The 26946-nt window shown below is 50.7% G+C and overlaps 1 protein-coding gene across 2 annotated transcripts in view; it reads left to right on the top strand.

The window, feature by feature from the left end:
* The window catches only part of CUNH10orf71 (chromosome unknown C10orf71 homolog), a 28255-nt gene extending 7583 nt beyond the window's left edge, over positions 1 to 20672 (top strand). For both annotated transcript variants that reach the window (XM_004765850.3, XM_004765849.3), the window contains exons 2-4: positions 8583 to 8685; positions 8926 to 9090; positions 13436 to 20672. In XM_004765850.3, coding sequence (XP_004765907.1) covers positions 13575 to 17795 — 4221 coding nt within the window. In that variant the 5' untranslated portion in view covers positions 8583 to 8685; positions 8926 to 9090; positions 13436 to 13574 and the 3' untranslated portion in view covers positions 17796 to 20672. The remainder of the gene's footprint in view (positions 1 to 8582; positions 8686 to 8925; positions 9091 to 13435) is intronic.
* Positions 20673 to 26946: the final 6274 nt, after the last annotated feature.

The following is a 26946-nucleotide window of genomic DNA, read 5'->3' as shown; positions in this document are numbered from 1 at the left end:
GCCTGATGTGGGACTTGATCCCAGGACCCTGGGGTCATGACCTGAGCCGAAGGCAGCTGCTTAACCAACTGAGCCACCCAGGCATCCCTATATGCTGCATTCTTACCATCAAGTAAGCTAGAGAAAAGAAAAGGTAAGTAAGGAAACCATAAGGAACAGGGAGCACATTTGCAGTACCGTACTGGATTATTGGAAAAGTCTGTGTATAATTGGACCCGTGCAGTTCAAAGCCATGTTGTTCAAAGGTCACCTCTCTGCACAGTTTCTGTGCTGGGATGTAAATATTTCCTGCTGTGTGCTGAGGGAGAAACAAGCAAGGAGGAAACTGCTCCTGGGACATGTGTAGTGAGGGGCATGCACATGATTCCCTTGGTGCCCGATGGCCAAAGGTAAAACACAGGTCTGTGGCCTCCAGGGCTCCCTGGGCCTCCTTCCGGGGCAGGCATCCCCTGGCCAGGGGAGAACAGAAGACCTGGTGACTCAGGCTGTGGTGACCGCAGGGACAATTCCTTTCTTCGGCTCTCTGCAGCGTGGGGAGCTGCCCTCAGGGGGCGGGCAAAGCCAGGGTTGCTCTTTATTGTCCCTATTCTACAGGGATAGATGGAAGTGAAGTGACTTGCCCAAGATGACCCTGACTTGGTACCGGGTCTCCAGCACTTTCTACTGCCTAGAAATGCCCATTTGATGGCTGTCTCATTTCGGTTACTACTGTTTCCAGAATTCAGGGAAAGACGTTCTTAGGAAATATGGAAGGGGTGACGAATTGGCTGAAAGTATGAGTGAATGAATGAACAAACGAACGGGTGAATGAATGAAGTTCCAGTGACAGAGCTATCCTTTCTCCTTGATTCCATATCAACAGTTCTCCACCAGGTGTGATTTTGCCCCAGGGAACTTCAGCGAAGTCAATAGTGCCAAAGTGGAGAACCCCTGTTTTTTACACACAGGTGCATGGCATTCACTCCATTTTACAGATGAGGAAGCTAAGGCTTGCAGACTTGCTATCGTTTAGCCAAGGTCATACCCAGTGAATGTAGAGGAACACCAACCAGGACCTGGCTCAGACCCAGGAGGACCCACCCTTTTGGGTGTTTCTGAAAGAGCTGTGTGTCCCTGATCTGTGTGCCCTGATCTGGGAGTAGATACAGCCCCTGGAGTTTGAGTCAGGTCTGGCCACTGAGGCTGGGACCCTCAGCCTCTGCAGATAGCCCCTCCTGGAGTGGGGCTGAGAAGCTCGGGGTACCAGGTCGGAGCTCCTTCCTGGTGGAAGGGAGCATCCAAAGACACCTCTGGTCCCATCCAGCCCATCTGGCCACCAGGAGCTCCAAGGAGTGATCTCCGACAGCACCTGGCCTGCGGAGATGGTCAGAAACAGTGCCGCAGAATGACTTTGCAGAGTGAGACCACTGCCCAAGTATCCTGATCCAAGCACCGGAGGATTCAGGGCTCCCAGAGCCACTGCACCACATGGCGGCTCACGGGCAGCAGGATGTCAGCCGGGGCTACAAGGCAGGAACTTTGCCCCAGACAGCCAGCTGTTAAACTTCGCTCAGTCCCAGAGGGGCAGCTTGCTGGGTCTTTGAAATCAGCCCATCTCTCCACCTCTCTCACCTCCCCTTGCCTCTGTATCTTGCTCTTCCCCTTTCCCCCTGCGAGAGGGCCCCCCACTGGGTGTGTGATGCCAGGTGCCATCACCCTCATGGTGAGCTTGCTGAGACTGGGCCTGGCCTTCCCTCTGTCAGGCTCCCTGACCTCTCACTGCAGACGAGGGTCATGCTTGGAAGCTCCCAAGGAAATGTCCCATCCAGACACGGCAGACTGGGCACCCAGGCGGGAAGGGGAAGCAAGCCGGGCTGAGTTCCAGGGAGAAAGCCTCTTTCCTCCTGGGCTCTCTCCCACGGGCAGCAGAATGCCCACAGTAGCTGTGATTGCCTGTCCACAAGTGGCTCTGTGAGCCCGGTTAGTCCAGACTAACCGGGCTGCTTACTTCAGCCACATTCCCAGGGACTCCTGGTCTCCTACATGCAACGGGGCTTTGAAGCCCCTTGTATGTGATGATATTCAGGGAGGGTTCCGACACATGCCAGCCCAGCGCTGCCATCGGGATGCCAGGTACCAACCACACTGCGTTCCTGGGGCTGAAGGAAGCCGGCCTTGTCCTTTCCTAGGGCACAGGAGCCCGGGGGTCAGAGAGCCTGTGGCTTTCCCGGTCTAGCCTCTAGGTTGGAACTGTTCAGCCAGGCCAGGATGGAGACCAACCTTCCCACCCTGCTCACAAGTTCCAGGCCTGTGGAGCCAAAATGGCCCAAGAAGATGCACTATGACCCAGGTACAGATCAAAGCTGGATTTTCCATGCATGAGAGACGCTGCCAGTGGAAGCCCATCAGAGGCAGTCAGAGGTAAATGTGGCCCAGTACCATCGGCAACTTGCAGCAGCTCCCTGAGGCAGGGCCCAGGTCAGCCCCACCGTAGCCCGCACCTCCAGCCTTGGAGCAGGGCAGCACACGGTAATGCTCTGGGGAGCTCACCAAGTGAAAGGGTGCATGACAGACCTTCCAGCCTGCCTTGCAAGAGCCCCTGTGTTCTTCCAGGAGAAGAACAAGGTCTTCCCATGACCTTGAGACTTCCAATTTCCAAGGGTTAAAAGGGGTTAACTGGATAGAGCCATCATCACATTGGGGATAGCAAGGAAGTCATCACGGGGCCAGGAAGCAGGGCCCTGGAGCTGAAGACAGCAATCCCAGCGCCAGCACTTGGCCAGACAGAGTGGGTAACCCGGGGGGTAGCCTCAGTCCCCACCTCTGTAAGGTGGGGACAGGGGCCAACCCTGATGGGTTTCCATGAGGAATGAGTGAACGCAGACACACGCAGAATCGGGCCTGAGGCCTGAGACCCTTGACACGCACCTGCTTTCCCCACCCCGCTGAACGACCCCAGCTAAGGAAGTCGATGTGGCCATCACCGTTCACCTCTTAAAATATGGGTATAGACAAGGACATTCATTCTGAAACTACCAGCTGAGAGGGCTGTTGGCAATTGCACAGAGAGGTCAAGAGCTTGGCCCAAGACTGACCAGCAGGGCAGGGGTCTGGAGCAAGGCGCCTGCCTGGGCTAAGGTGGGGTGGTGAAGGCTGCATATGGGACATCTGTGCCTTCACGAGCTGGAACAGGGCCCATCGACACACAGGCAGGGGACTGTCCTGATTCTCTACACTTAACCACTTTTCAAGGCAAGCCCACCTCCACAGCTCAAAAACCCACCCAGAAAGAAGACCAAAAGGAATCAATTCTAATTTGTTAGGGCCTTCTGGGTGTGATAAAACCAACCCCTGTCGTCTCCACCAGCTTCCTGCCTCCCCTTTACTGAGAAGTGAAAACACCATTCAATTAAGGTAATTAAATCCACCCAAAGAGCTCAGGCTCAAAAACCACACCACAGCCAAGTGGTCAAACCCAGCAGCAAAGCAAACCCCAATGGCTTCCTGTGCAAAGACGGGCAGGGACCAGAGGGGAGTGAAATGGGCTCCGGAGCAGCTCGAGGGCCTCCCTCCCGGCTCTGCGAGGCCCACCGGAACCTTCCTGCCATCTGCCGCCCCCGACAGGAGGCCCCTCTGCTCACCAGCTGAACCATCACCTCCATTCCCTTGGCTGTCACGGAAACTTGAGCTGAGCAGATCCGCGGGAGGTGATTAGAACCAAAAACCCTCCTTTTCTCCATCACTGCCCTCAATTTCCCCCCTTGAACTGCAGCCCAACAGCCCAAAACACACCCATCGGGGCCGAAGCCCAAGATCGAGGGTCAGGGTTGCCTCCCGGAGGAAGTATGGGGGGACCGAGTGGTGAGACTGAGCTGAATCCTGGCCTGCGATCTCTTCTCTCCATGCTGTGTGACCCCGAACGACATTCTGCCCCTCTCTGTGTCCTTCTGTCTCCTGGAAAATGGGGACAATAAGGCCTGCTGGCCCCATCTCATAAGGGTTAGGGAGCAAACAAGATAATGGCCGCCAAGTGTGTCCTGAACTACAGGGTGACACAGACGTGAGTCACCCCGTACTGACTCACTACACTGGCCTCCTCCGATGGCAGTCCACTTTGAGTTCCAAAAGTTAGTGAGGACCTCTGGTTGCCAGATTTTAAAAAAACAGGATGTCCAGTGAAATTTGAATTTCAGATAAACAATGACTACCTATTTTTAGTGTTTGTGGTGATTAATTTTAGGGAGAAAGAACTCTGACTAATACGAAGCCTATCCCACTATTACATGGGACACGCTCATCCTCATGGTTGTTTATCTGCAATCTCACTGGATGTCCTGTATTTTTCATTTGCTCCATCTGGCACCCCAGCCACGACAAGCCACCGATGGCCCCCTCCCTTGCTGTGTCCTTTTCCAGGACCACACAGGCCTGGGTCCCAAGCCCAGCTCTGTCACTCACCAGCTGCGTGACACGTAATAGTTGCTTCCCCTCTCTGAGGGTCCACTGTCTCATCCCAGAAAGGAAGCAGAGAGAGCACAGCTGTGCAAGTGATCACGATGCTGGACCCAGGGGCCTCCCGAGTGAGGATCTGGTTCTGCAGACCCGTCACACTTCTTCAGCTCTAGGACTTGGAGGAGTGGCTGTACGTGGAGCAACTGGAGAAGGAGTCACCTCCTCCAGCCACTTGCTGTCCTCACTGACTGGGACAGACCAGCAGAAGTTGAGCTGCCTGCCCTCTCGGGCCTGGGCCAGCTCCCACCAGGAGCCCTGTGGGAGGCAAGGAGAACAGGGGGTGCCAGGGCTTTCAGCTGCCCCCCTTCACACCACACACTCGCAGCAAAGCTCCGTCTTCATAGCCCTGCAGGCCAGGAAGCGTACCAAGCAACAGCAGCAGGGAACGGGGAGCGATCACCCTATACTAGCAATCTTGTCAGTCAAAGACAAACCAGGTCCAGGTCGAGGCTCTCACTCCAAGGAGGCCAAAGCCTTGTTGGAAAGACGGATTTGCAGCAGATAAACTGGAATAAAGCGATGCCAGTGGTTGAAAACCCTACAAGGAAGAGGAGAGCTGAGGATAAGCACTCCACAGTCGGTGGCCCAGGGAAGATAGAGACACAGCAGGCGGCAAGGGTAGCGTTCCCAGGAGCCCAGCCAGGACCCACCTGGGCCCACAGCTCCTTCTCCAGTGCCCCACAGGCATGGAGCGAGGGGGTGTGGACAGAGCTGGGGCTGCATAAGGGTCATGCGGAGGTATTTGTAAGGGACCAAGAGAGAGAAAATTGATCTGCAAAGAGCAATGGATTCCAGGCCGCGATCGTTCAACAGCATCCTGCAGCAGGGGAAGAGCATCATGGGAGAAAACTTTTCAGAAGAGTTAGAATTTAGTGATGACTTTGTGAAGGATATTTTATTGCTCATCAGAAGAAAAAACTGACCAATGAGGATGCACACTTGCATTTGGTTTGTTTGATATACTCTGATTCAAAAAGCTGACCCTGGCTGGGACGCCTGTTAAGCATCTGCCTTCAGCTCAGGTCATGATCTCAGGGCCCTGGGATGGAGCCTTGGGCTCCCTGCTCAGCTGGGAGTCTACTTGTCCCTCTCCTCCCTGCTTGTACTCTCTCTCTCTCTCATAAATAAATAAAACCTTTTTTTTTAAAATGGCCCTGGCAATAAGGAAAAACAAAATACGTCCTCAAGTGTCATTCTTCCAGTCTTAAGACCACGGGACTGCATACAGGCCCTCAGATCCCCCGCCATCTATAGGATGGGTGTGTCACCAGACCCTGTACCCCTCCCTGGTGGCTGAACTGGAAAGTCCAGCCCATTGACGCCTGCCTTTTGCTGCTGTGCAGAATCTGCTCTACCTGAAGCAAGCTTGACCAGCGTCTGGTATCCATGGATGGGGCACTGGGGGACCCGCTAACTGAGCACCGTGGGTCCAAGCTTGCCTGTACCACACAGGGCAGATGCCAGCATGTCATCTGCTGACACCCATAATTTAGAAAAGGTATTGGTTCGTGACCATTTGTACGTGGCCAGAAACAACAACCCAGTTAGTGAACTCAGCAAATACTTGCTGGAAGATGGCCCTCCAGAAGGAATCGGAGTCATCCCCAAGCTGAGTGCAATTCAAAAAACAAACAGGAAAATGAAGAAGTCATGAAGCTGCTCCTTATTTCTTCCCGGTAACCCTGAAACTCAGTCCCAACTTAAAAGGTATATGCCATGGTGAAAATGGACATCCTCCTCTGTGCCAACCTGGGAACCATCTCTAGGACTGATCTATTCCGCCTGCTTCCACCTCTGACCACAGACAGATTTTATAGGTCAGGGCTTGGAATCAAAAAGTAAGTTAAATCCACTTGACTCCAAATTCACTAATGTGAAATTTGTGATCATTCTGCAATTATCCAGTTATAATCGACTTTCAATAAAATAAGCCCTGCTAAGCTAGTCGATAGTGTGAATAATATGACAGAGGTGGAATGATTTGCCTACTCGTTTAACATATTTTTCTTGTGTTGTGCACTCTGCTCCCCGGGGACAGCCTGGAGAGCCAGACGGGCATGGACACAGCCACCTTGAAGCACCCAGGTTATCGGGAAAGATAAACATTAAACAATGATTGCCCAGTTAACCACTGAAGTCAATTATTACCAGTGCTACAAAGGAGTGGGCATAGCCAGCTACAAAAGCATGTAACGTGGAGACTTATGATGGCCTGAAGAAGCAGGCTCATTGAAAGGTCATGTGAAGTGGGTTCTGTAGCATAGGTAGGAGTTAAGCAGTTAATAGGGGAAAGGTGAAAGTAAAGAATCCCAGGCAGAGGCAACAGTGTATGCAAAGGCTCTGAGCCACACTCTGGAGAGCCAACCATGGGAGGGAAGGTAGTCCAAGAGGAAGATGGAAAGGAAGGCTCTTTGTTAAGGAGGTTGATTTTCATTCTTTAAAACTGGAAAGTCATTGAGGGACTCTAAGCCAGAGCCAGGCATGGACAGTGGGAGTCTTACAAGCAGTTCCTGAATGCAATGCTGAGAATGAAAAAGGAATAGCCCAGGGGACTAGCCCAAAGCGGCGCGCAGGACATATCTGCGCTAGGCTCTAAGAAGTGTGTTTCAGCAGCAATGACAGTGAGCCATGAAGCCAAGCACAGAGTGATAGTTTCCACAAATGTTCACAAGATAAATGCCACCACATCCTTCGGCACCCATGTTTTGACCGTGGGCGACTAGAATTGATTTCATCCTTAGCCCCGAGCTCCACCTCCATGGGGACACAGGCCCCCTATTTAGTGACAGGAAAAGATCAGCCTGAATTTCTCAGATGGTCTTAATCCCCATGATGCTTCTCAATAGAGTTGCTTCTCAACAGAATTTCTCCTTTTCTCTGCCTCAGTTTGCCCTCCACAAAAATGGAGCATAAAGAAACCCAATTCAGAGCATTCCCACATTTATTTGGTTTCTGTGTTGGTGAGTTAACTCTACAAAGGCAAATAAGACTTCTTTTCAGGGTCAAGGAATTTTCTTTCTAGTTGAGGAGAAAATGAAGCAACCACCAATTCCCAAGACATATGGATTTTGACAGGTGACTGTGACAATACGGCATGAGCTCTGGAAAAGGGAAACCCAGGGTGGTGTGAGGACAAGGGACAGCCTGGGAGTCAGGGACAAGGCCAGCCCAATGGTGGTAGACACAAAGCCCTCCGTGGGTCTCCAAAGAAATGTACTCCACAAATCTGAGTTTGTATTATTATTAATATTAGTAATAAACTACCATGAACTAGATTAATATCGAGGCGCTGTGAGATGAGGAAGGTCTTGAGGAAGCCCCAATGGTCGGCATTTAAAATTTGCATAATGGATTTATTTTAATTAGTTTACACTTCATTCTGAATACTCTTAAAATTCTCCTGGTCAGCTTTTTGGTTCTTTTAGCTGTCAAAATAGATACTCAATCTTCCTGCCAACAATAAATCAAACATCGGGCTACCTCATGCTGAGTGGATTCAAGTTCTGCCCATTCTCTTTACTGCAAAACTTGAGTTATTAATCCATGTGGCAATGGGCCTTTGGTTGGATTTGACTAGTAAAAACTAATTCACAATGGGGCCAACCATATTAGAAATCCCAAAGTCTTAATACAGGTTCCTAAAGATTTCTAGAACCAGAGGAGAATTAGCAAATATTACAAGGAATAGATATTGGCTCCATATTGGTTTTCACCAAAAATGCCTATGCCTGGAATTTTGTTGAGTTCAAGTGCAGATTTAAAAGAAATATATCGTGGCGCCTGGGTGGCTCAGAGATTTAAGACTCTGCCTTCGGCTCAGGTCGTGGTCTCACGGTCCTGGGATCAAGCCCCACATCAGGCTCTCTGCTCAGCAGGGAGCCTACTTCCCCTTCTCTCTCTGCCTATTTGTGATCTCTCTCTCTCTGTGTCAAATAAATAAATAAAATCTTTAAAACAAAACAAAACAAAAAAAGAAATATATCTTAAAGCCTGCTATATTATTGACATTCAAAGACGTCTTCTGTTCCTGGTGCGTGCTTGACCAGTTGGCCCGTTGGGTCCTCTGATACTATTTTTCCTCTTCTCTCTAGATGGGCAGTGATGATAGCAAATATAAACATGAGAAGAAGTTTTTAAACTACGGACTCTAAAATCCAGCAAGGCAGGCACCTGCAGCCCCCACTGCTGTAACAGGTATGGAACCAACCCAAGGAAACACCTTCCATTGTCATCTACTGTGCTGAAGAGCTCCACTGGGCATGGGGGGTCTAGGGTGTGGGACCAGATGTGGGGCCAACTTCTGTGGACTGCTCCATCCGAACATAGGAAAATCAAATCAGAGTTGAAGAAGCCATCTAAATAAAGGTCTCTTTCCCGGGGCACAGAAATGTGGTTCAAGTATTTCCCCCTTATCCTTGGTTTTGCTTTTTGCAGTTTTAGTTACCAACGGTCAGCCGTGGTCCAGAAACCCATGCTCCTCCCTCTGATGTATGGTCAGAAGTCAGTAGTAACCTAACGCTCCATCGCTGTGCCCACGTCATTCATCCCACATCATCTCATCACACAGACATTCTATCATCTCACATCAGCACAAGAAGGGTGAGTACAGTACAATAAGATTTTGAAAGAGAGAGACCACAGACACATAACCTTTATTATAGTATACTGTTATTGTTGTTCTATTTACTATTGGGTATTGGTCATCTCTTACTGGGTCTAACTCATAAATTGACCTCTATCATAGGTGAAACACAGTATGTATACGATTCAATACTACTGTCTGTGGTGTCAGCCATCCACTAGGGGTACCCCCTAGAATAAGGGGGGACTACTATATTTTCTGAATATCCAATATGGTGAACATCTTTTATGACTATCAGGAATTATGACACAAACCTCAGATCAGTTAGGGTTCTTTGGCCATGCACAAAAGAAACAGAAACTGGACGAATTTAACTGAAATAGGTAAGTATTAAAAGGAAATTGGAGCCCTTGCAGACTCAAGGTGAAGGTTGAAGTTCCAGGCTGGGAAAGGGTAAGCAGACAGCCCTGCCCCTGGAAAGAACATCCAAGCACGTTTCCATCCTAACATCCTCCCAGAAGAAACAGTACAAAGGGCCTGGCCTGGGTCTCACAACTGCACTTGGCCCAGGGAGGTCTCGGCAGGCACTGTGACTTTCAGCCCCACCAAGACTAAACACAGAAGGGAGAAGAAATTGTCCCAAAGTTCTCAGGTGTTCAAAGCTGAGTGTTCCAGAAAATGACAAGTATCTGCTAACAGTGGGAGGGATTTAATCGGCTGGCGGTCATTTACTTAACTCTAAGATTCTAAATTTAAATCTCCAATTATGCTATTTTCATCTAAATGTGGAAGTATAGAAACCCCCGTTTTACCATTACCAAGTACAATCATTGCCAAGATCAAGAACCCAGCACTCAGGACACCAGAAATCTCCCCGACTGTATCTGTAAGACCTCAAGATTCAGAAAACTTGACTCAGTGGTCGAAGTCACTAAGGTGACCCCAATGACACAAATTCCAGGACTGGGAACTCAGGCACAGGCTCAGAGCTCAGCAATATCATCAAGGACCCAGGGCTATTCTGCCCACGAGGCCATCCTCAGCAAATGGATTTCCAACTGTCATTGCTTGTTCTCCAAGACTGCAGAGTAAATGCCTTGGTGTTATGAGTTGAGTTGTATCCCCCAATTTTTTGTATGTTGAAGTCTTAACCCCCAGGACCTCAGAATGTGATTTTCTTTGGAAATAGAGTCATTGCAGATGTAATCAATTAAGGGGAGCTCATTAGGGTGGGCTCTAATCCAAGAGGACTGGCTCTCTTCTAAAAAGGGGAAATTTGGACACAAAGACACGATGCAAGAGAGACAATATGAAGACACAAGAGAAGGTGGCGGTCTCCCAACCAATGACAATGGCCTGGAACAGACCCTTCTCTCACAGCCTGAAGAAGGAACTAACCCCTCTGACACCCGATTTGGGACTTCCAGCCTACAGGACCGTGAGATACTAAATGTCCATTATGTAAGCCGGCACCCTGTGGCACTTCGCTAGCCTGAGCAAAGCACACACTCCGTCTCAGGCTTTGTGTCTGCCTTCGAAGCAGGAAGAAACAGCACCAACAGAGTGGAGACAACAGGGATCACTCCTTTGATCAGAAAGGCCAGGACTTTCCCCAACATCTGAACGCTTCCGTCCCTGTGACTGGCCCTGTGCCACACGAAAAGAAAAACCTGTGGGGAAGGGCATGTGGCTTGCTGGCCAGCCAGCAGGGTCAGAGAGCTGAGGCAGATGCCCTCAGCCTTCTAAAAAGGCTGCTCAGTGCTCTCTGGGGAGATGCAGCCTTGCTATTCAAGGCAGGGCTGAGGAGCACGTAAGTAGAGACTTTCACGGAACAAGCTTATCCAGTTCCTAGAACTCGGGGTCCCTCCTTTCCCCAGCTTATCCTGCTCAGTTCTCCCATTCATAAAATCAGGTCGGCCTGCCAACGAGTCAGCACTGGAAACTCCTTGTCGGGCTGTGGTCAAGACACAGGAAACAAACAACCCCAAAGAAGGCTGGCTTCCAGGACCCAAACACAACGCTACTAACCCAACAGCAGCCAACCTAGGCAGGACACCTCCTGCACCATCCCTGGTGCGGGGCCAGGATAGGACCTGGGACATCTGATGTGCAGACCCTACTCCCTGATGGGAGCCTCTTTGTCCTCCATCCCCTAAAGCTCCAGCCTTGTTATTGCACTGGCCAGCCAGGCAAGGAGGGAAGAATGCAGTCTTGATGGCTTCTGCTGCTGCCGTGACTGGGGTCACTGGGTGACAACGTCCTTTATCAACTAAGGACCCAGAGCACTTGCCAGATATTCACTGTCCCAAATGTCCACCACTCGGGCCCATTCAGGGGTCTATAGTTGCTATTTTATCTAATTTTTCATGCACTCGTGGACCTATCCTCTGTCTGTGCCCAGCACGTTCTAGGCAGGGGAAGTATGTACCCCAGCAGTAGTGGTCAAGGTCCCAGCAGAAACAGCAGCCTACAGACAGGACCCAGAAAGAAAGGCAGTGCCCCACCTCACACCCATTCGAATGGCTACCATTAAAAAAACAAAAAACAAAAAACAAAGAAACACGTAAAATAACAAGTGCCAGCAGGGATATGGAGAGATGAACCCCGTGCACTACTGGTGGGAATATAAAATGATACAACCACCATGAAAAACAGGATGGTGTTTCCCAAAGAAATTTGGAATTATTATATGTGGAATTATTATATGATCAGCAAGTCTCCCTCTAGGTATATGCCCAAAAGAACACAGCAGGATCTTGAACAGATATTTGTAGACCCATGTTCATATAAGAGCATTAGTCACAGTAGCCAAAAGTGGAAGCAGTCTAAATGTTCATTGATAGAAAAATGGATAAATAAGATGTAGAATAAACACGTAGTGGACTATTATTCAGTCTTAAATAGGAAAGAAACTGGATGGAAATGGATGATCCTTGAAGACATCATGTTAAGTGAACCAGCCAGTCACAAAAAGACATATGCTGCGTGATTCCACTTATATGAGGGACCTAGAATAATCCAATTCACAGAGACAGAAAGTACACAGTGGCTGCTGGGCCTGGGGTTGGCAGGGGGCTGGAGGAGTGGAGCTGATATCTGATAGATACAGAGTTTCGGTCTGGGATGCTGTAAAAGTTCTGGAGATGGATGGCAGCCACAGTTGCACCAATATGAATACACTTTAGGCTCCTGAACTGCACACTTACAAGGTTCAGCTGGCAAATTTTATTTCAGGTCAATTTCACCACAATTTAAAAGAAAGAAGAAAGAAAGAGAGAGAGAAAGAAAGGAAGAAAGAAATGAAATGAAATGAAATGAAATGAAATGAAATGAAATGAAATGAAATGAAATGAAGGGACCGTAACAGGAGTATAAGCATTAGGGAGACCCCTGCAAGTGGAGCCACTCAGGAAAAGTGGGAGCCATCCTGCCCACAGTCCCAGGGGACAAGGGGAGCTGTGAGAGCCTAAGCCCAGGGGAGGGGCCGTCGTTAGAGAGGACTACAGCATTGCCAAGGCCCCACACCACACCAGGAGCAGGGGTGGGGGAGAAATGCCAGGGAATCCGGCTCCCTCCAGGCTCCCCCCCGGCATATCCCACTGGTCACACCCAAGGGCAAGACAGAGAGTTCAGGACCCCCAGACACTGCAGGCTCTGGGGGACTATGCTCTCTTGAGTTGGCTCTGGGACGAGCTCAAGCAGCGGACAGACAGCCTTGTGGCTCCTGAGCTCATGGCTCTTAACAGTCTCGTGACGGAATGGGCAACAAAGAAGTCACCTTAATTTTAGAGTATGCTCCATACCACAAAGAAAGTAAACCAAACACAGTGAGAAAAGGCAGGGAGGGGACACCCCCTGAAATGTCAGGGAAGACCTCTCTGCAAAAACAGTACATCAGAACCTTAAACCCTATTATCAGGCAGCGTTCTCCAGCAGACCAGAGCCAGCAGGATGTGTAGATACAGAAAGAGACTGATCTTAAGGAACTGGCTCATGCAGTTATGGGGGCTGGCGTGTCTGACATCTGCCGAGCAGACGGCACTCCCAGAGGGACCTAGGCAGAATTCTCCCTTCCTCTGGGGAGCTCAGTCTCTGAGATTCGGCCCATCCACATTACGGGGGGGGGGGGGCAATCTGCTTTACTCAAAGTCCATTGATTTGAATGTTAATCACATCTAAAAAATACTTTCATAGCCACAGCTAGGTGTGTTTGAGCAAACACTGGCCACTAGGGCCCAGCCAGGCTGACACATAAAATCAACCATCACAGACACCATTACCCATCTGGACCAGCGTGTTGTTCTCACATGGAGCCACTAAGTTGGATATCCCATTCATATCCTGCACGTGTTTCTTTTGCAGAGAAAAAAAAAATCCCACTTTGCAATTGCATCTGGTCAACAGGAAGCTCTAGTTTTGTGGGAAGAGGACTGCTCTTCCAGAATCGTCCCACGGAGGCACCCACCGGCCAACCAGGAACAGCCCTCCCAGCTGGCAGATAATGCAGGGCAATAAGAAGTGCACAGACGGGTTCAGCGACTCCTCGAGCATCGGCAGCGTGCTGGACGATGCCGACAGGGAGGTTAGCAGCCTCACAGACCGGGCCTTCCGGAGCTTGTGCATCTCAGAGGACACATCCTTCAACGACTCTGACCTGACCCTGTCCCCAGACGTCACCCGCCAGGTGTTGGGGACTTTTCACCAGGGAACGGTAAGCCACACCCACAGGAAAAACAGCATCTGGAGCCAGTTACCGTCGCAAGGCACCGAGCATGCGGGCTGGGCGGCCACGTTCCAACAGCTACCCAAGTACGTTCAAGGGGAGGAGAAGTACCCCAAGAGCAGCCCCCCACTGACACCAGCCCAGAGAAGACTGGAAGTGCCCCTTTCCGGTCTGAGGAGCAGCAGTAAGCCGGCTTCGAAAGTGTCATCACTAATTAAATCTTTTGACAGGACTGAGAGCCAATGTTGTGACAGCAGGCCTCCGACCAGTAAGCCCCCAGCTCTCAAAAATCCCCCTAAATTTGCTCCTCTTCCAGAAAGTGGTGTCAACTTCTGCTTTGATTCTGCATTTCTGACCGTCAGGAGGGTGCCTGCTGAAGTCTCTAGCGCCCATCAGATTAGCCACCAGTCTGGAAGGAAGCATGGAGAGCAGGAGTCCCCCAAGAATCCTGAAATGGCCTGTCACGGCTCCAGCAGCTTCCTCCCAACACCGGATAATGCAGCCAGCTCGTTTGAGTCCAAGTTCCCGTCCCCGCCCCACAAGCCAGCCCAGGGTGATCCTGGAAGAAGTAAGGAGTGGCCCCGCAAGGGAACCTTTCTTCATAGCGAACACAGTGCTTTTGAGTCGTGGAACGCCCACCAACCGAGGCTGCCCGAGAGAAAGGAGGTCGCTGACCCTGTCCCAGAAAGCAAAACTCCCAAGCATTACGAGGATGCACCCATGTTAAGAGAGCCCCCCGCCCCTGAACACAGAGTCTCCCCCTGCCAAGCCCGGGCCAGCTGCAGCCAGGAGGAGAAGAGGTTGGCCACAGGGGCTCTCACCACGTCTGGACCCTGGGGAGCTAGGGATCCAGGAGCCCAGGCATTCGCTGTGGAGGGAAAAGCTTCAAGCTCACAGCCTGACCCTCAGATGAAGCCAACCCAGGTCCCATGGAGGAAACCAAAGCCTGGCAAAGGAAGGAAAGAAAGTCTACCAGATGCCTCGGAAGAGAAGAAGCAGGCCACCAGAAGGGGCCCAGCCTTGTATACAAAGCACAATCCCCAGGATCAATTTCCAGAAAACGAGGCTCTTGACCTGCCCATGGACCCCAACGAGCATTATAGTCCTCCTTTTAACATCAGTAAGCTTCTGACTCCCATCATCCCCACCAAGCATGTCCTGGAGCCATCCGAAAGCCAGCCAGTGGAGATGACCCCATCACCCCCAGGACAGCTGAATGGGTACCAAGAGAAGGATCCCAGTGAAGGTCAGTCTCGGGACAGCTACAGATCCAAAGCCCCCAGCCTGCTGTTCAACCTCAAGGACGTGCGGAAGCATGTGAAGAGCACATACAGCCCCTCACCTCTCCTGAAGGGCCTTGAGGAGAAAACCAGAGGCAAGCAAGAACCAGTGAGCAATGGTGTCCTCCTTCCCAATGGGCTGGAGGAGAGCCCTTCAAATGAGCTTCCTAAGGAGAGACCAGCTGATGGCTCTTCTGGGTCGCACATGAGTACCCAGAAGGACCCTGACGCTGACCCTGGTTCACCCTCTTCAGAGACCTGTCTAACTCTTAGCTCACCCCCAGCTACCACCCAAGCCCCTTTCTGCATCAACGGGGAGGGAGCTGACAGAAACAGCTACGAGAAAGACGATGGAGACCCAGAGATGGGCATCATCAGGTCAGGCAAGAGTCCAGACGCCAGCAAACCCTGCCCCAGGAAGCGTCTGTCCCTGAGGCTTTGCAGCAGAGAGCCTGAGGCAGGGAAGGCTGCAGAGAAACCTAAGACCCCCAGCCTTGAGAAGGGGTTCCTGAGATCTGTGTCTCAAGAGACAGAACCCGAGAGAGATGCAGGACTGCAGAATCCCAACTTGAACCAGAAATTCTCCCCGGGGCCCCTCTCTCCCGAAGAGGAAGATGTGTTTTACAGTGACACCCAATCAGATTTCATGCCAGGCTTCAAAAGTAAGGCCAAGTTCAGCACCAGCTCTTCAGACCAGTCCTTTGCCTCATTTGAGGATCAGCAGAAAACGTGGTTCACCGAGAGCCAGCAGGAAGACAGGAGGAATGACGGAAGTGCAGGAGACAGTCGGAAGGACGAGAAGGAGAAAGTGATGGGGAGCAATGAGCTCCAGCACGGTGCCCTGAGTAATGGGCCCGCGTGCGTGCAGGAGCACAGCAAGGGGGAACCATTGCAAGGAGAAGGGGAAGGTTTGTCTGGATGTAGACCCAGGGAGGCATTGGGAGAGGAGGCTAACTTCAGAGGCACTTGGGCAGGGGGAAGTAAGGATGCAGTCAAAGAATTTACCGCCTCACCATCTTCCACTTCAAACAAGCACATACTGTTTGCGATTAAAGACAACACCCTCAGGGCCACCCCCGTGATAAAACCCATCATGCTGCCCCTCCTGAGGACCATGTCATCAGAGGACCCACTGGGTGGCAGCCACAAAGAGGACGACTTGCCAAAGCCAGGCTGGGGAGAAGAGGCCAGTCTTGGTGGCTCTGAGAGCAAGGAAATGGCCAACATCCCAACCCCCGCTAGCATGCAGGACACACACTCGAAGCACACAGCCTGGGAGGGCATGGAGCACCACGGGCGAGTGCCCGGCATGGCCCGGAAGGAGATTTCCCAGCCAGTCCTAACCAGAATTGGCCCATCTCCTCCACTCATGGGAGAGGGCGAAGGGCTGAAGCCACCCCCAGAGGATGCACGTCACCTTGTTGCAAACAAAGGCAAGAACAGTTCCACGGACCAGGGGATGCTGGATGTTCCAAGGGGTATCCCCACCATCGCTTTGCCCCAAGGCGAGGCAGAAGACCAGCCACCCCCACGGCAGCTGGGAATGTGTTGGGAAGAACACACACAAGATTTCAAAAGTCACTTATTGTCTACACCCAGAGCAGGGCCCCCAGGGAGAAGACTGGTGCCCGGAGAGATGGCTGTTTCTCCTAATGCCAGCTCCCTGGATGAGAGCAGCGCGTGCTCTCCTGCCGCCAGCAGCATCTGGGACGATGCTTCCCAGGCCCCCACTGAGCCGGGCCTGCTGCCAGGGTTGTCTCCTCACCCCAGTCCCTGGGCCGGCCTCTACCCGGCCAGGGTCGCCCGGCGGGAGGACCTGACACACGCCCTCACGTGGGAGGCTGGCTCGGACCCCCAACTTGAGCCATCCGCGGAAGACCTCAGGACCCTTTCTCCAAGAGGTTCAGTGCTGGACATGGCCAGCAGCTCCGCAGGCCTCCCTGAGAAACCAGAGCCCCCTGCTCCACTCGAGAGGGCGGTCGGCAAACCACCGGCGGTCCCACCCAAAACAGAGAAGGCCCTGCGGCGGGCAAAAAAGCTGGCAAGCAAGAGGAGAAAGACTGACCAACTGCAAGAGAAGCATGGCGAACCCGATGAAGAAAAGCCCTTCCTGGAGGACTGGGAGCGCAGGCCACCATCGCCTGGAGAGAGGTCCCGACCCAGGTTCCCCGAGGTCCGTTCCCTGCCCCCTCCCACCCACCGCCACTCAGTGTCTGCCTTCTCAGAGCCACTCAGGAGGCAGCCCGGGGGGTCCCAGTCCCTTATGCCTCTGGTCCCTTACCCTGCCACCCAGAAGGTCCTCCAAGACCCCCAGTCTGGAGAGTACTTTGTCTTCGACCTGCCACTCCAGGTGAAAATCAAGACCTTCTATGACCCAGAGACAGGCAAATATGTCAAGGTCCCCATCCCATCCTCTGAGGGGGGTTCCCCTGAGCCGCCCCCGCCAAACACACCTGCTTCTCCCTACATGCTGTATCCCCACTTCCGGGCCCTGCCGCTGATGCCGCTGCGCTGCTCCTCTCAGCTCTCCACCCCCACCTTCTTCAGGCAGGGCCCACACACCCCCGAGGTGGCCGGCCCGGGGTCCCAGAGGGCCCGTGAGGCTGGCATGCCAATGGCACCTCCCCGGCGCCCAGGGGAGGAGGGGGGAGATGCTCCACGCCTGGGCATCATCTCCACCAATGACCTAGAGGACTTCGCCACAGAAGGCATTTCTTGAGAATTACAGCAGAATAACTCCCCCTCAAATAAGCCCAGAAGAACTTATTTCCCCTTTCCCCCAAATGATCAGTCACTTACACACACACACACACACACACACACACACACGCACGCACACACAGACATCAACATGTACTTAGCCATGTGGGATCCCTAAGGTCTCAAAGGAAGTGGGGATTGAGAAAACCTCACCTGAGGGGCTTCCTGGGGCTCTCCTCCCTGGGAGAGCGCTGTTTGCATAACCCTCCCTGGATCCTGGATCTGCTCCCCTTCCCCCTTTCTTCTCCCCTCCCTTCCTCCCTGTCCTCCTCTGGCCATGCCCTGGGAGTGAGTCCCGCCTGATTCCTAATGGCCGCTCTGCTTAGGCACCCCACCTACTTCTTCTCAAGGGCCAACTCCTGCAGTGAGCCTATTCCCAAGCCCCCAGAAATGCTGCACTGCACTGAGCCCAGCCCTGCCGGGCAATCAGACCACCAGGCACAGCCCCTCCAGGTCCAGCATGGCACAGAGAAGCACCTCCACCCTTGCTCCCATGCTCTAACCATTTCCGGCTCACTTCAGGCAGAAATGGCTAAGGACTGCCCCAAGGCAACTCTGCAGAAAGGCTGATTTGGATAGAATGGGTTTTCTTTACTGAGGAAGCTTTCCTCTGAAGGCTATTTTCTGATAAAGAAAAGGCTACCTTTTAAAAAGTGAAACAAGCTTGCAGACGTGGTTCTGTCCTGGACAGGTCGTCCATCAGTGGGCAGTGGCGGGTCTTCACAGGTGAGTAAAGGGCCTTGCGCTGTCCAGACCTTCCATCACCACCGACCACACAGAAGCATCACTCTGAACAGAGCAGCCTCGACACCTGCCGCTGTCCCGGCGCTCCTCCCGGCGCTCCTCCTGGAGCCTTCGGCACTGTCCCTGCCTTGGCGGGTTGGGGCTCTCCATTCACATCAGGGAACAAAGAGGAGGGAGACCCAAGCTCACCATTGTGGCTGGCCCAGAGAACTGAGTCAGGCCCCAGGGGTCCCAATTTCATGACTGTTAACCTATGCCCCGTGCTCAAAGGGAAATTGTATTTTCCCAACTCCCAGGCCTTCGGGGATATAGAGGGAATATCTAATTCAGGTCAAGGGAGCAAAATGCAATAACCATCTCTGCACCTCTAAGAACAGAGGAGTCCATGAGCACATGCACACTGTGGGCAACTGTGCTAGGAAGGAAAGCAGGCTGCTTTCATGGGCTTCCACCCAGGGCACCCACTGAAGCAACTTAATTCTTGTGCTATGGGAAAGACGGGGGCAAACACATCTCCCTACTTGTTTAGAAAGGGCAGCTGTCACAGCAGCTGCCGGGACTGTGCTGTCCACATGCCCAGGGACCCCCCAATCTGCATCATCCTTGTTCTTTTGGCAAAGATGCTATTTCCAGGCTGGAAAGATGGGAAGGCACAGAACTCACCAAGTCCCAGATTCGCACCAATAAGAGGGCTCTAACTTAGTCTTGGTCATGATTTGGATTCAGGATTTTCTACCTATTCATTTTCTTAACAAGCACAGCCACACCTTAATTTCTTTATGACAATACTCCACAAATCCTCTGGCTGGATGCCATGGTGAGACAACCAGACAAAGAGCCAGGAACACAGGCCAGCAACCATTCTAAGAGTCCGGTTCCCACGAGTCACGCATTAGGCTGCCAGTGGGAAGAATGATCTGTGATCTTGGCTCTCCCACCATAGCTAAGCAGCTTCTCACCTTGCTTTCATCTTACTAAAGATGAAGTGAAACAGTTAGGAGAAACAGATAGGAAAAGGGATAACTCATTGAAAATTCTCAGGTCCCAGGAAAAGATTTGCCTAACAAAAATAGAAACCCTCTGTTAAATGAAAGTAATAGTAATAGTAATAATAACAATGTCCCTGCAAAGAGAAATATATTTTCCTTAAGGGGAGCTTATATATAGGAAGCAGTCATCTTCTGCCTTAGAAACAATATACGCTGAACTATTGATCGAGCTAAAAGCATTAAGGTAGATATTTGGAGATCAAGGTCAACTTCTTTGTGAATGCACAAAAGAAAGAGGGCAGCTGGCAGCATGCAGCTTGCACCCAGAGAGCAGGGATTCCTGGGACACCTGGCTCCCCAGCGGGTCAGCCTGAAGGAAGGCCCCCATCAGTTACAGCAAGGTGCCTATGCTCCTAGGAAGCAGAAAATGCTTCCAGGGGACAAAACCAATGAAGACTAACTTACCTGCAAATAATGTTCTCCTCTTTCCTTCCTCCCTTCCCCCCTCTTTTCCTCTCTCTTTTCCTCTCTTCCTCCTTTTCTCTCTTTTTCCCTATCTCTTTCTGTTTTCCTCTGTTCCTCCTATTACAAACATTTTCAGAGTTCCCATTCTGCACTGGGCACCTCACTGGGTACTAAAGATATGCCATGATAATTAGATCTGGTCTCCACACCCAAAGAATTAAAATCTAACAGAGAAGAAAAACAATTATAGTCCCGTGTGGTAAGTAATTTAGTAGCATTATCTAAGGAGCCCCTGACTCAGCCCAGGAAGAAAAGGGGCTTCCTACAGGAGATGGCACCTAAACTGAGTCAGGAAACACCATGTAGTACATCAGCTTATGAAGGAACCAGAAATTCCCCAGCTTTAATCTAGCTATCAAACAAAGATGACATTTGTGAAATACTAATAGATTGGTCTTACCACGTCAAAGTATAATGGCTTAACTAATTTTTAATTACCATTTTTAATCAGCACCAGAATGAAACCAGTGTAGCCTCAAAGGATAGACCTTTATTGATATGTCCCTTCAGCTTCTGAATTAATATTTCACTCCTCCAAGTTACACCCCACCACCGAAAAAAAAAAAAAAAAACATTATTTCTACTGTTGTGTTTAATAGGATAGTGGTGAGAACTGTGAAAACATATTATTTGTGGAAATTGTGGGTCGAAGCCATGCCTGTATCTTCTATTGAGTGCACTAGCCCTTCTATGAGTTATGGCCCTTCTAAGTGTTTCCTGGGGAAAGTACATAAATGTACCTCAAGGGTACAACCAAAGGTCCTGGTGCTACTTGGTGGAAAGTGACCAAGAGCTCATGGCAATCCACAAGCTATGTTCCAGCCTGGGAACCAGGAGGTCTGAGACTGGCCTCCACCCTCACAGCAAACCTCTCAGAGGTATCCTCGTTTGCAAAGGCACTGAGATGTTGAGTAACTTCTCACAGTCACACAGTCACTGAGTGAGAGGGCCACGCCAAGGCAGCTCTCACTCTCACTCGGTGGACACCCTCAATGCCGCCCTCATGCTTCTCGAAGTGTGGTCAGTGGATCAGCCTCCACATCACCAGGGAGCTTGTTAGAAACCTAGACTCTCATCTGCATTTTCACCAGATCTCCCATTCAGTCACATGTGCAGTAAACTTGGAGAAGGGCTGAGAGCCTCTGGCCTGGAAGTGAGAAGATTCCAGGAGCCAAACCCACAGGAAGAGAGGCTTACATGTGGGGCTGGGAGAGAGGCAGGGAGGCTGAGTCACACCCACTACGAGAAGGACATGCCTAATTACTGCCCAGCTGTGTCCACCTGGATAATGCGGCCTGGGGAGCACTAAGCATTACTGGAAACGCCCAAGAAACTAGTGACTCCTTTTCTTTCTTCTTTTTTTTTTTTTAAAGATTTTATTTATTTATTTATTTATTTATTTATTTGACAGAGAAAGAGATCACTAGTAGGCAGGGGGGGGGGGCAGGTTTCTTGCTGAGCAGAGAGCCCGATGTGGGCCTCGATCCCAGGACCCCAAGATCATGACCTGAGCCAAAGGCAGAGGCTTAACCCACTGAGCCACCCAGGCGCCCTAGTGACCCCTTTTCTAAGACAGGGATGGATTCAACGTGTCCTAACTACCTCTCTGAGACCCCAGGCTGCACGTGAGGTCCTGTGTAACAATGCTGTGGGTCCAAAGTCTAAACAGGCAGGGCCACAGGAGTGAAATATATGAATGAAACATTTGCAATTGAAAGTGGAGCGGAAGGCAAAACCCAAATTGTATGCAGGTGGAAAGCATTTGGGCCCAGATAACAATGTGACGTTATGCGCAATTGTCTTATGTGAGCCTTCTATATTATTCAGATATAAAGTCCAAGGTAAGCAGATTGGGCTCCAGACCATGTCTCCAGAGCCTGTCACCACCTGCTTATGTGTCCTTAGTGTTACCCCAGCAGGACATCTGAGCAGATGGCTCCACCTTTGAATGGGACTCTGTGTGGATCCAGAACTGCAGCTGATTCTGGAGGATTCTCTCCCTCACCCGCTGGCTCTCAGACAGGAAGCCCACGCCTGCCTGGGCTTGGCCATCACCTGCACTCTTGGTAACAGGACAACCCTGGCTCCACTTCCCGTTTACCTCATCAGCCTCCCCAAGTGTGGGAAAAGGACAACTATAAATGGAAAAGCTCCCCGGGGAACTCGGGGACACCCAGATGCATTAATACCATCCTAAGCAAGTTCCCATTCAAATGGCCCAGCACTGCCTGGGCCCCGAGTTCCCACCAGCAGAGTCACTTCAGTAGAGGGAAATGAGGAGGAAAGGCCCATCTGGGTTTGCCCATGGGCAGGCACTCCTTCTCCAGGTGGGAAGCTGTGGACAGGCAAAGGCATAGCCAGGTTCTAGAACAGTCCAGCACAGCCACTAGACCTGCCAGAGCCAGGCCCAGGCATTCCCTGAAACTCTGAAAGGAGCTCATGGATGGATTTCCTCAGAAGAGAGGAACTAGGGCTCCCTTCCAAGGGTGCAGAGCCAGTGCTCCCAACACACAAGAAGATAACGGGGGATTAAGGAGCTATGCACATCATCATCACCAAGCAAAGCCAGTCTTGGCTGTGTTCATCATTCATCCAAATGCAGTTTTGTTTTTAAGTCTTCTCACTGTCCTAGCACTGTTCTCCAGTTCCCTGACACCATTTTCCAAGTCCTTCCACGCCATCAGTTCTCCTCCTGGGTCCCCGCCCTGACCTCCGTCTCTCAGTCTCATCCTTCCCAAGCTCAGCAGTATGCCTTGTTCTCTTTAGAGCCCTCTTGTCCCCCTTCATCAAAATGTACTGAGTGACATTGTGGGTGCCTGCCATCCTGTCTTCTGTGGTCAGTCATATGTTTTCCTCTGAATTTGGAAAATTTGAGGCTGATGTGCTCTTCTTTCACATTTACAAACTCTAGATGACATGGTCAGTCTCACTTGACATTCCTATGCTTTCAGCAGCCCATTCTTCCCTGCTGATTAAGATGGAAACTGCCAGCAAGCCAGGTGAAGAACTGACCAAATGGTCTGTTTCTAGCAGGGATTCTCAGCCAACACTGCCATAGTGGGACCCATCCCTGCTCTTCCTTGCACCAGTCGCCTATTGGCGTACCTGTGTAAGGACTATGTGGAGGGCTGATCCACCGCCCCAGGCAAAGTGATTTCAATGGCTTCCCCATCAGTTCTGACACACACACGTTTACCATATCTCATCTGCCAAGTTTGCTGACTTCCCAGAAGGTAGATACCTTCTGACGGAAACCTTTGGACCCATTGTTCAACATCACTATTCATAAAGAAAATGCAAATCAAAACTACAAAGATATATCACAATATAGCCATTAGGATGGCTAGTATTTAAAAAAAAGAAAGAAGGAAGGAAAAAGGAAAATGAGTGTTGGCAAGGATGTGGAGAACTTGGAACCCTTGTGCACTGCTCTTAGGAATAGAAAATGGCGCAACCACTATAAAAAACAGTATGGCGGTTACTTAAAAAGCTAAACATAGAATTACCATAGGGGCTAGAAATTCCATGCCTGCGTAGATACACAAAAGAACTGAAAACAGAAACTCAAGCAGATATTTGCACACCGCTTTTCATAGCAGCATTATTCGTAAAATAGCCAAAAGCTAGAAGCAACCCAAATGTCATCAACAGATGAATGGACAAAGAAAATGTCATCTATCCATACAATGGAATATTATTCAGCCTTAAAAAGGAATCAAATTCAGACACAGGCTGCAAGGGTGAACCTTGAGGACACTATGCTGTGCGCAATAAACCAGTCACAGAAAGACAAATATTGTGCGATTCCACTTTAACGAGGTACCCGAGTAGTCAAATTCACAGAGACAGAAAGTAAAATGGCAGTTGCCCGAGCCAGGGAGAGGGAGGATGAGGAGTTGATACTTCATGCCTGCAGAGTTCTAGCTGGAGAAGATCAGAAAAGTCTAGAGGTGGCTGGTGGTGAATGTACTTACATGTACACTTGAGGATGGTTAAAATGGCCAGTTTTTTTTTTTTTAAGATTTTATTTATTTATTTGACAGAGAGAAATCACAAGTAGACGGAGAGGCAGGCAGAGAGAGAGGAGGAAGCAGGCTCCCTGCTGAGCAGAGAGCCCGATGTGGGACTCAATCCCAGGACCCTGAGATCATGACCTGAGCCGAAGGCAGCGGCTTAACCCACTGAGCCACCCAGGCGCCCAAAATGGCCAGTTTTATAGTGTGTATATTTTGTCACAATTTAAAGAAAAGAAAAGAAACACAAAGCCTTCAACCAGTACAAACAGCCCATTCATGTCAAGGCCCCAGAGAAGCATTGGAGTTCAAAGGAAACAGTGTCCCTCCTGGGGAACAAGAACAGACTGGGCTCCATCTTCTCCTGGAGACAAAGGCACAGGATTTGGGACTGTGGGCCAAATCGAGGGGTGGGGACCCTCTCAGACCCACACTCTGGTGATGGCAGAGCAGCTATACCTGACTCCAGAGAGAAACACAGAGGAGGGAGCAGCTCTCCTTTCAAGCCAGCTCCTCTGCTTCTGGCCTTCCCAGCTCAGCACCACAATGCCCGAGCCACAGTCCCCATTCCCACTGCTCCCAGTCTCTTGTCCCCAATTCAATCAGACCCCGAACCTGTGGATTTTACCTCCAGACATCAGTCAATACACATTCTTCATCTGCACTCCACCACCACCCGACCCTGACTGCTGTTAGAGCCCCCGCCCCCACTGTTCCCACCCCTCGTATGATCCCCTTCCACTCTCCTTACATGGAACCCAAAGCCCTGAATAATGCTGCACCCTGATCCAGAATGTTCTAGCACTTTCTGCTCACCTCAGCAGAGTCTGCTCCAGAGGAAGAAAATGCATGGCTGCCACATCCTGGGACCTCCGTTCTCAGTGGTCTCATCACCTGCCTCCTTGGACTCCAGTCATCCTGGGATTCTCTGAGTTGACCAAATGGCCCATTTCCAGCCCTTTGCATATTCTCTGACCCCTCCACAGGAGGTCAGGTCTGCGCCTTCTTGCCCATTAGTTTGTGCCCAACAGGATAGAGTTGGTGTGCAATGAATGCCAAGGCCAGGTCAAAAAACACCATGCCACATTCCCCAGTCCCCTGGAACATGCAGTCCTCAAGTCTCCAGCACCCATGGAGTCCACATCCCCTGGCTCATTCTGCTGTAAGGAAGCCATTGCTGACCATGTGGAGATGGTCCAGAGAGGCCTTGAGGCTATATGGAGAGAGAGGGAGAGACTCCGGCCCTCTTATTCCAGCTCCTGCCTTGTCTGCCTGAGCCCCAACCAAGGTGTTTCCAGATTCCTGACCCATAAAACCATGAGAGATAATGAATTAACTGCTGTTATTTTAAGCCACTAAGCTTCAGAGTGGTTTGTGACCCAGTAAGAAGTGCCGGAAACTCTCTCTTTCTGCCAGCCTCCATTCCCTGTCCACTCTCACCGTGTCCCTGCCAGCCTCCTCTTAGCTAACTCCTGTGTGCCCTAAGTCTCCCCAGCTTAGCCCGTGTCCTCTTGGAGGCCGTTCCCAATGCCCTTGCTCTTGACCGTGCACCTCACTCTCCCCATCTGCAGGCCCAGGTGCTTCCCCCATCACAGCACAGATTGTAACTATTTAACTGTCTTCCTCACCTATCCAATGGTCGGTTCTGGAGGGAGGAATCTCGCCTGTCCACATCATCACTGCATCCCCGGTGCCTAGCATGGTGTGAGGTCCAAGGTAGGCAACGGGTAAACAACAAGGAACTCAGCAGGATTCTCCTTTAATTTTGTTTTGTTTTAATACTTTATTTATTTAAGTAATCTCTACACCCAGTGTGGGGCTTGAACTCAAGACCCTGAGATGAAGAGTCACATGCTCCTCCAACCAAGCCAGCCAGGCATGCCACCCCAGGGATTCTTACTTTATACTGGAAGAGTGGAATCGAATAAGAAGGAACTTTTGGGAAAACAAACCATGCCATTTTTATCTTTTTTCCTGACTTTCCCACCTTTGTTGACACCATGTAGAGGAGTCAACCCAATCCCAAACCAGAGCAGTCACTCTGCTCTCCTGACCCTGTATGAGGGGCAGCCAGGCAGGCCGTGGCTCCACAGATGGGGTCTCAGTGACCTGAGGTCCAAGAACAGATGTCCCACAATGGACCCCAAGAGTCAGCGTTCACATTTAACTAATGTTCTTTGATGAGAAATTCACACCTGCCAACAAAAGGAGGCCAAGGCTTGCCCCGGGCTCACAACAACATCCAAAACCCAAATTAGAAACCAACTCTTATTTGGTTTGGTGATGACGAAATGAGGAGGACATTAAACAAATCGCATTACGTGAAAGCAGTGAGTGGACCTGAGCTCTGTGTTTACTGCCACGGGAAGACTCCGCGGCACACCCTGGTCTTCTGAAGTCTTTCACATTGTTTGGCTGCCAAGTGGGAAGGCCAGGCTGGTTTAGATGGAGTTTAACTCTTAAGTCCCCTAAGGAAGATCGAGGTTGTCCTCCTTCAGGACAAGGAGGGTAAATTCAGCTGGTTGTGCTCTTCTCACTTCCTCCTCAATCCAATGAAATCATCTAGTTTCAGTTCCATAGAGGGAGTAATAAATATTATGACAGGGAAAAAAAATGGCTCTAAAAGTTAAATAGCATCATGACCTAAGGTGCCCACACATCCACTTTAACTCTGTCACTAGGATTTGAATATAATCAAGCATGGAAAAGCATGGAGAAGCTGAAAGAGCATCCCTGGGAACTCCATGCCTCAAGAGATACTTTTTAAAACCAAGATCTTTAGGGAAATTTTTCCAGGAAGGAAAAGAAAGAAAAAAGAAGCCAGATGGACATCTAGGAA

Source organism: Mustela putorius, unplaced genomic scaffold (assembly GCF_011764305.1).
Source record: "Mustela putorius furo isolate JIRA1106 unplaced genomic scaffold, ASM1176430v1.1 tig00003909_pilon_pilon_pilon, whole genome shotgun sequence".
Lineage (NCBI taxonomy): Eukaryota > Metazoa > Chordata > Mammalia > Carnivora > Mustelidae > Mustela > Mustela putorius.
The sequence above is the reverse complement of the archived record's forward strand: the minus strand, read 5'-3'. Positions and strand labels throughout refer to the sequence as shown.